General features: G+C 35.1%; 1 protein-coding gene across 2 annotated transcripts; it reads left to right on the plus strand.

The window, feature by feature from the left end:
- Window positions 1-215: 215 nt before the first annotated feature.
- On the plus strand, window positions 216-4103 carry LOC145031987 (phototropic-responsive NPH3 family protein NPY4-like). Of its 2 annotated transcripts, none has more exons than XM_078980647.1 (5): window positions 216-415; window positions 911-1422; window positions 1509-1578; window positions 1652-2770; window positions 3295-4103. In XM_078980647.1, exons 2-5 carry the CDS (start codon window positions 1361-1363, stop codon window positions 3763-3765), a joined length of 1722 nt encoding a protein of 573 aa, XP_078836773.1. In that variant the 5' UTR covers window positions 216-415; window positions 911-1360; the 3' UTR covers window positions 3766-4103. The 2 variants fall into 2 exon arrangements, with proteins under 2 accessions (XP_078836773.1, XP_078836772.1); XM_078980646.1 differs by lacking the exon at window positions 216-415 and adding an exon at window positions 465-741.
- The last annotated feature ends 5183 nt before the right edge of the window (window positions 4104-9286 follow it).

Below are 9286 nucleotides of genomic sequence, written 5' to 3' on the forward strand. Positions count from 1 at the left end.
TACTAATAAATAAAAAACGTTTATAAAAGTATTTTTTTATTAATTATAAATAAACTTTTGCATATATCCTTAGAACAAAAATGTTGAAAAGGATTAACAATGAGTTTGTAGAAGCCGAGAGCTTTAACAGTTTTACAGTGGGAACAAGTCGATGAAAGGCATTGGCTTTTTGCGAGAACACTGTGTCGCTTTAGTGGCTGGCAAAGATAAGCGGGCAACTCGTCTTTTTCATGCCTCTTTTCTGTCCTTTCCCTTTCTTCTTTTTCCCTTTTCTTAGCTATCCTCTTTTGTGCGATCCCATTTTTTTCTCACTTTTTATCGAGCCATTAACAAACCTACAACGACAAAGCTGATTTTGTTCGCTTCACCTTATGCTATTGAATATCAGTTTCAAAAGATTCAAGATTTTTTATCGGTATGTGGGGTTTTCTTGTTGTTGTCTTGTTCCTTGATCGATCGTCTCTTTCTTTCCTTTTCCTTTCTCCTAAAAAGATTTTAGCTTTTACTGTTTTGTTTATTTTCTGCTCTACTCCCAATCAACTGTTGGATTTCACGTGTTTCTGCTCCATATTTGATTGATTATCCCAATTTGATCTAACCTTGAAGTGACTCTATCTTAAATTCAAGTTCTCAAATGGGGTCTGTAAATAACTATAGTTTTAATATCCATATCAATCATGTAATAGTATCAGGATAAGATTTGCATGATATCAAGTTGTACTACTATCGAAATGAAATGAGGTTTGTAAATTTGTTTGCTCAATCTAGAATGAGTGGATTAATTTCCGGGTTTTATGCTTTATTGCTCCCTTAATCCTCGAAACAAATTTGTTAATCCTGTGAAATTATCAATCAAAGTTTGTCTTTATTGTTGTGTACTGATATAAGTGGTCCATTTCAACTTTTGCAGGTCGTCATCCTTCGGTAAAAGAAAGATTTTTCTTGAAGAACTTTGGATCTTTTTAGGGATTAAATCTTGAAATTTAGTTCCAAGAAAGATAAGATAGCAGATATATAGGGAAGGGGGGTGTGTCTGAGTGTCTCCAATGGCGTAAAAATTTAAAATTTATCCCACACTGTATGTGAAAAAGCGTGTACTTTATATTGCATTGTCTCCTTATTCACCTCTTCTTGAAAAAAGCTTGCTTATTTTCAAGAAATCTTGAAAGTTGAAACCTGAATACCCCCTCTTTTCTGGTTTGCGATATATTCAGTTTTTCGCACAACCTATAACCCTAGAAGTTGGTAAAACAAGGAATCAAATACACTCCCATACTTAAAATCGCTCAATTTTATCGATCACGATCTGGGATCTTGAAGTTGAAGGTGCTAATCGTTTAGCATCTCTAGGGTTTTCAGTATGAAGTTTATGAAACTCGGATCGAAGCCGGATTTGTTCCAATCCAGTAGCGAAAATACACGGTCAGTTTGCGAATTTCGATCTTTTCCTTTTAATTCATCGATGAACTCAAGAACTTGAAACACCAAATCCCGATCTTCTTTTACAGGTATGTAGCAGCTGAGCTCGCTACTGACATAATCGTAAATGTTTGTAACGTCAAGTTTTATCTCCACAAGGTATAAAAACTTCATATAATGATTTGAGAAGGATAATAGTGATGCTAATACTAAAAAACTACTTTGTATGCAGTTTCCCCTTTTGTCCAAGAGTGGTCGTTTCCAGAAAATGATGACAATTTCACACGATGAAAACGCCATTGAAATCGATCTCCATGAAATACCCGGTGGGCCTGGTGGGTTTGAGATATGTGCGAAGTTTTGTTATGGAATGACAGTTACATTAAATGCATACAACGTGGTGGTGGCTAGATGTGCAGCAGAGTATCTAGAAATGCATGAAACTATAGATAAAGGAAACCTCGTTTATAAAACGGAAGTTTTTCTGGATTCGAGCATTTTCAGAACATGGAAAGATTCGATTATTGTTTTTCAAACTACAAAGTCTCTTCTTCTTACATCATCGTCTGATGAATTGAAGATTGTCAATCGTTGTCTTGATTCCATAGCTTCAAAAGCTTCCATGGATCCCTGTAAAGTTGAGTGGTCGTATACTTACAATCGAACAAAATCTGAAAATGGTAACGAAACGCCACTTTATAATGGTGTTAGGAAACAGGTTATGGTTCCTAAAGATTGGTGGGTTGAAGATTTGTGTGAACTTCCTGTTGATTTGTATAAAAAAGTTATCACAACGATTAGGGGTAAAGGGAAAGTAAGCCTTGATGTTCTTGGTGAATCTTTAAAAGCTTACACACAAAAAAGGTTAAAGAATGGTGGCGATGATGTTAAAATCCGTTCTTTGATTGAAACGATCATGTTTCTTTTACCCAAAGAAAAAACGAGCGTTTCTTGTGATTTTTTGATTCAGTTATTACATGAATCTGTTCGTTTGGATTGTGGGGAAACAAGGAGGCGTGAATTGGGTCAACGAATTGGTCAACAGCTACAAAATGCATCGGTTTCTGATCTTATGAATCTTGATGTTGATTTGGTTCAAGAACTCGTTAAGATCTTCATGATGCAGGATCAAATTGCTGATAATGGCGACGAACATGGCTTCCTTGAGGTCAAATTCGTTGACTCTGCTTCCAAAGTCAAAGTAGCCAAGCTCATCGATTGCTATGTTGCTGAAATCGCCAAAAACCCTGATTTGCCATTGTTGAAGTTCACCGATCTTGCAGAAATTGTGTCAACTCTACCTCGAATTTCGCATGACGGAATTTATCGTGCTATTGACACGTTTCTTAAGGTAAATTTAACAAAGTTATTAGAGTAAATTACAAACTGGACCCCGACTATCACTTTTTTTGCAATATAGTCACGAGTAAATACATTTTTTTGGCTCTCAAATTTGGTTCCAAAAAGTTTTTTTTTTTGGTTCGTAATATGTGGTTTATGTGGTTTTTGTTACGTTTTTTTTTTTTTTTTTTTTTTTTTTTTGTAGTAAAAATACTATTTTTGGACCCTAAAGACAGGGATAAAAATGTCATTCTACGATGATCAGGGACAAAATCGTTACAAACCTCAAATAAGAACTAAAATAACAAAAAGAAAACTTTTGGGACCAAAATTAAAAATCAGCTATACTTAGGGCCAGATATGTAATTTACTCATATATTCATTTCGCTTGGAAGTTGGGAACGGGCCAAAAAGAAACATTTTGGGCCCAAAAATGAGAAAAGAAACATTTTCGGCCCAAAATTGCAAAAAGATACCGATGGCATATTTGTAATTTGCTTACCTTATAATGAAATCACACAACTAATCTTGTAGGAACACCCTGGGATGAGCAAGATTGAGAAGAAAAGAGTTTGTAGACTAATGGATTGTAGGAAGTTATCATCAGAAGCTTGCATGCATGCAATCCAAAATGAAAGACTACCTTTACGTATTGTTGTGCAAATTCTTTTCTTTGAGCAAATACGAGCCGGGTCCCACGGGAGTTCGAGATCGGGAACAACAAATACAGAAGAAGAATGGGATTCGGTGCCCACAAGTGAAGAACTCAAGAGTTTGAAAGGGGAATTTGGTTCTCTAAGGATCAAAGATGGTGGAAATGGAAACCGAAAGGCGAAAGGAATGGTCATGTCAACAAGGATACTGTCTAAGTTGTTTTCGAGCAAAGATAAGGATAGTGATAATGAGAGTTCGGAAACGTCTGGGAGTCCGAGTCCTTGTTCGACAAATGTACGGGAGATAAAGTCGAATACAGGTTCAAGAAGCAGGCGACGTTCGACGTCATAGTGTCTAGATTGTATGACCGTACATACATGCAGCCTAGTACTGTATTTGGGTGTATTAGACTGGGACTGGGACTGAGACTGAGACTGATGTCAGTAAGATAAAACTTGCTTTTGATAATATCGTCTGTGCAAAAGACGTGAAATGTCATGTTATCTTAATCACCGAAAATAGCACTAGAAAGGTTGTGTAGTCTAGTACGTTTTATCTTAGTCTTATCCAGTCAAATCTTGTTGTATCTTGTTCCCGATAACAAATGCAACTAATTGTTAGAATCCGACCATATTTTTGCTAGAAGCATGTTTTAACTTTTAAATGGAGAAGCACAAGTTTTCTTATAAGGTTTCTAGCATTTCAAGTTGCCTTGCTCAAAAGCTTGATTCGAATCTTATAATTGTTGTCAACTATCATACGTTTGTATGTATTAAATTTGATTGCATTGATATGTGCGAAACATTTCACATGAATCATATGCGATAAAGTAATGGACAATGTTAATATGTATTACATTGTATAAGATGTATCCGGCCCACATTGGGTCCAGTTTGCGTTGGTCTATTCCCAAATTTCCGGATCAAATGCCATTTGGTAGGTATTTTTTGTTATTGTTTATATTATTAAAATAGCTTTTGTTATTGTTTATATTATTATGTAGTTTTATACCATACATGAATACAAACGTACTGGTTGTAAACCGTATCATTTATAGTGTAAAACATTCAATGTTGTTCAATTCATATTCTCTTTCAAATCTCAACAAAAAGCCGAGAAGATTTATGTTCATATCTAAGCTATTCAATCCAAATCGATAAATAATAAACTTTTGAAGAGTACTAGTTGAAAATTTAAAATAAAAAAATAACATGATTAAAAGTAGAAGTAAACAAACCCTTACAATAGCGAAAAGCAACAAATAAATGGTACTCAACCATTGAATCGACTTTACCATGACTTTGAACAGTAATAAATTCTAGTCTAACCTTTGACTTTGGCTTTGAACATAAACGTGAACTTTGCTTTGAGTTTGACTTTCAAAGTCTAGATCCATGGGTATTTGGTACCTTCTTGTGATTGTGACAAAAGAATCAAAATTTCAAGCATCCATCTAATTTCAAAGTTCTTATTTTCCAACCCAACGTTTAATCCATTATCATGCATGAATTATACTTGAAACGTCCGATCAAAATATACCTTTTTATTTGTTTTAGATGATATTATGATTTTTTTGTAATGTAAAACTTATAAATTAAAAAATAATCAACCATACAAGTCATATAAACAAATACATAACAAATTAAACTACAAAAGGGTGACATAAATATGGACTTCACTTTATGTTCACTCTTATAAAAAATCAGATTTGGCTTCTAGATGTTAAAAATTATATCTATTTTTTTACATCAATGAATCCCCAATGTTTATGCTAGTTATTTACATAAAAGTTATTTAAAAAGTTCATCGCCTTTGTTTTTTGCCTTTCAATAATGTAAAAAGTATGTTTAACGGGTTACAAATTGATATGGAGACATATGCACATAGTTCAATTAATATGTTTTGAAAACCACAAATATCATTAAAAAGCATCAAGCCTATAGCAAGAAGCTAACAAAAAGGGTATAGTACAAGTGAAGAGAATAAATAACAATGAAATACAATTATAAATGAGCAAAAGGTAAACTGCTCCAATGAGCCCAATTATTGTAGCCAATATGACTCATGTGTTTAAGCCACGAGTAAGATAAAGTTACTATGAAGTCTGCGTTTCTGTTTGAGATCCCCATACTTTTTTAAATGTCACACCATTCCTTGCAAATCAAACACACCAAATGAGATAGAAAAAATATTGAGTTGAGAATCTCCCTTTTACGCGGACAATTACTACAAGAAGTTGTGAAATCTATGAGTTCAAGTATGTTGGCGAATCGTACTGATTGCAAACCACACAATTTAAAAATCCATTATTATCCTTCCTTACGAATTCACAGTTAGAGAATAGATGATTCATTGTCTCGGGTTCTTTATCAATGAACCTTCAAAGGAACTGATCTGGACCAATATATTACAGAGCCTTTATTTGAGCTTGTTTTGGAATCTATTAACCTTCTCATGGAGTCGACTATGTATCTGCCATATGGATTTATTGTGAATCGAAAACCGAGATTATAGGAGGAAGGTATCTCCATATTTGTCAATTGCCAAATACAACTGCAGGAGTTCCATATATGCATCATCAATTCTTGGATCTTAATTCCATCCCCAAGGGAAACCGTTAATAGAAAGTATTTCTTCAATAAAACAACATTTTCTAGCTTCAAGATTGTATAGAAGAGGAAAGCGAGATTAGAAAGTGGTGTTTCCACACCAAATATCTTTCCATAAAAGTATGTTAATTCTAGAGCCTAGAATTAAGCACTCATTGCAATTAATGTTGATGGATTCAAGATTATTTATCGCTTTATAAATATGACACCATACTCCCTTTGATGATTTTCGAGCAATGTATGAAATTTGTTTGCATCTAAAATTATGAATGCTAACGGTTACCTTTTTCCACATGCATTCATCACCATTGTGCAATATCCACCACCATTTTGTTAGAAGAGCAACGTTATGAGCTTTTAGAGTTCCTATACCAAGTCCTCTGTCTTTTTGGAAGCGATAACTTTTTGCCATTACACCCAATGAATTTTCAATTTCTAATCATCTCCACCCCATAGGAAACGACGTCTGATTTTTTTGAGTGTCAAGAACTCATTGTGGTTCTTTGAATAATGATAGGATGTATGTGGGAAGACTTCCAAGTACATATTTTATCAAGGTTAATCTACCACCAAATGATAATGAGCTAGCCTGTAGCATCTGAATCCTTGAGGTACTTAATTTATTGAATTCTTACATTTTCGAGGAGGGTCATGATATGAGCCATAGTGGTCACGATGTGAGTGACCAGACCTTTTGACCAGTATTCTTGAATCTCATGACGCGAGCATGAGGCCTCACGACGTGAGAAAGGCCTAATGACCCAAAACCCTAATTTTCGACTATTTAATAGAGTGAGAGGGGTGGGGTTGCCCATCCTCAGTCTCTCTTACTCTCTAGCCTCTTGAAAACCCTAGATTCGACCTCCTTGAGACCTTTGGACATTGTTGGTGACCTTAAAGAGATTATTTGTGGTTTTTGGTCCATTGAAGTGGAAGAGGACTTTTGTGGTGCTTTATTTTGGCAATTTAGCTTCTACCTCTTGGTCTTGCTGAGCTTTTGGACCTCTGTAAGTCATAAAGCTCTTACCTTTTTGCCTCTTGCATGCTAGATCTAGGTTTCAGAGTTTTTTTTTTTGCATGGTTGGGTTGTGTAGCATGAATGGGATCCCTAAAGTTAGCATCTTTATGGATCATTGAGACATCTTCTGTATATGGGGCTTTGGATCTGAGTTTTGGTGTTGATTTTAGACTCCAAGCATGAGTCTTGATCTTATTATCTTTCTTTTGACCAAGTTAGTATCTAAGTCATGCATTGGACATACATAAATGAGAAGCTACGAATTTTTATAGTCCTTAGGGTCGAGGAAAGTCCTTTGGAAGGTCCCAAAGAATGTTTTACATGATTAAGAGCTTAATGTTCAAAGTTGGTCAGAACAGGTCTTACGACGTGAGAAATGGGAACCTCACAACGTGAAAAATAAGGTTGTCCCGATCTGAGGAATCTGGTTGGATGAGTTGTGACTAGGGGTGTGCAAAAAAACCGCAAAACCGAGCCGAACCGGCCAATCCGAAACCGAAAAAAACCGAAATCGAATAAAACCGGATATCAACGAGTTGGTTTTGGTTTGGATACTTAGGTATCCGCAGATAACCGAACCGAACCGCTTGATATATATATATATATATATATATATATATATATATATATATATATATATATATATATATATATATTATTCATTTCCATTGAACTTTTAGCCATATCCCAAACAAAAATCATGATCGATAATTCTAGTTTTACACTTCTACATTATGTTTTCTTGTATTTTTATTTTTATATTTATTATACCAATTATAATGTATGTTATTTGACATTCATTATGTTTTTATAACTCTTTGGAATTAGTAATTTTTAGAAAGAAATCCTTGGAATGAAGTTTGTAATTTTGATTGTATTTGATTTTTTATATTTAGCGGGTACCCGTGAACCGAACCATGGTTACCCGCCTTTATACGGTTCTGTTTGGTTCGGTTTTTTTTTCTAATTCGGTTCGGTTTCGAATAGTGCACATGAAGTACCCGCCCCATGGTGACGGTTCACAATTTTATTATTATCCGAACCGAACCGCCCCGTTAACACCTCTAGTTGTGCTGAGATGACTCATTGAGTGGGGCCGGGTCGAGTCTATTCTCACGACGTGACCAGAGAACAGGTCACGACGTGAGGGTGAGATTATGGGAATGTTGACCTAAAACATCCCAAAAATATGACCCAAAAATTTCGTTTTGAAAATATTATAAGAAACTATAATCATCCATAATCAATAAGAAAACAAATTATCATGTATCTCAAAATCTCATATCAAACTGTACCAAAAACAAATGAGAAAATATATAAGAGTCTCAATAAATCATAGGCTGAAAGTTGTGGTGTGTGCCATGCAATCATCCCGAGCCTTTCCCTTTGCTAGTGGAAGTACCTGAAACCAAAACTAAAAACTATAAGCAAAAATCTTAGTGAGCTCCCCCAAACTACCACATACCACACAATAAAACTTATAACACATCCTGGGCCTTGCCCGGTATCGAACCGAAGTCCGTAATAAACTGAACATAACATAAACATGAACATATAACATAATCACATATACTGCATCAGGCTTTCGTTGCATCGGACCGGTGCCCGGAACATATAACACATATCATAAACATGCGTGAATCACGAAGACATCAAGCATACATAACTACTTCTCGGGACCACCCCGACATTGGACTGAAGTCCGAAAACATATAAACTGCATCGGGCTTACCCCGACATACTGGAACTTCCTAGACGGGCCATCATTGGTGATTTATACCTGTTCCTACCGGACGAAAACTCACCTCACACTGCTGAAGTGTGACATCCCCATTTTCACGGCCAGAAAGGACCGATTTTGTTTATGCTTTATAAAAATCAGAGTTCTTCTTTTAATAAAAATGTTGCGGAATTTGTTCCCAGAAAAACATGATAAATACGTATTAAAACATTTTCGGAGAAACGTATTTTATTCATTTCAAAACGTTTGGGATGTCATCGTTAATACAAAAACATAAGCATAAACAGAACTTACATTTATTTACACTAGTGATCTACATTTCTTTAAATCTCTCAGTGTAAAGTGACTTCGTATCAACACCTGTGATATAAATAAACTGAGTGGGTTAGGTTGGGAAACCTGGTGAGTACATAGGGTTTTCAACCCACAATAATATAATTATTATGTTTAAACAATCAAGCAATTAAACCCAATTACCCATCCCCATTATCTTCTTTACTCTTA

The sequence above is a fragment of the Lactuca saligna genome, chromosome 2 (genome assembly GCF_052625555.1).
Source record: "Lactuca saligna cultivar CGN05327 chromosome 2, ASM5262555v1, whole genome shotgun sequence".
In the NCBI taxonomy this organism is placed as follows: domain Eukaryota; kingdom Viridiplantae; phylum Streptophyta; class Magnoliopsida; order Asterales; family Asteraceae; genus Lactuca; species Lactuca saligna.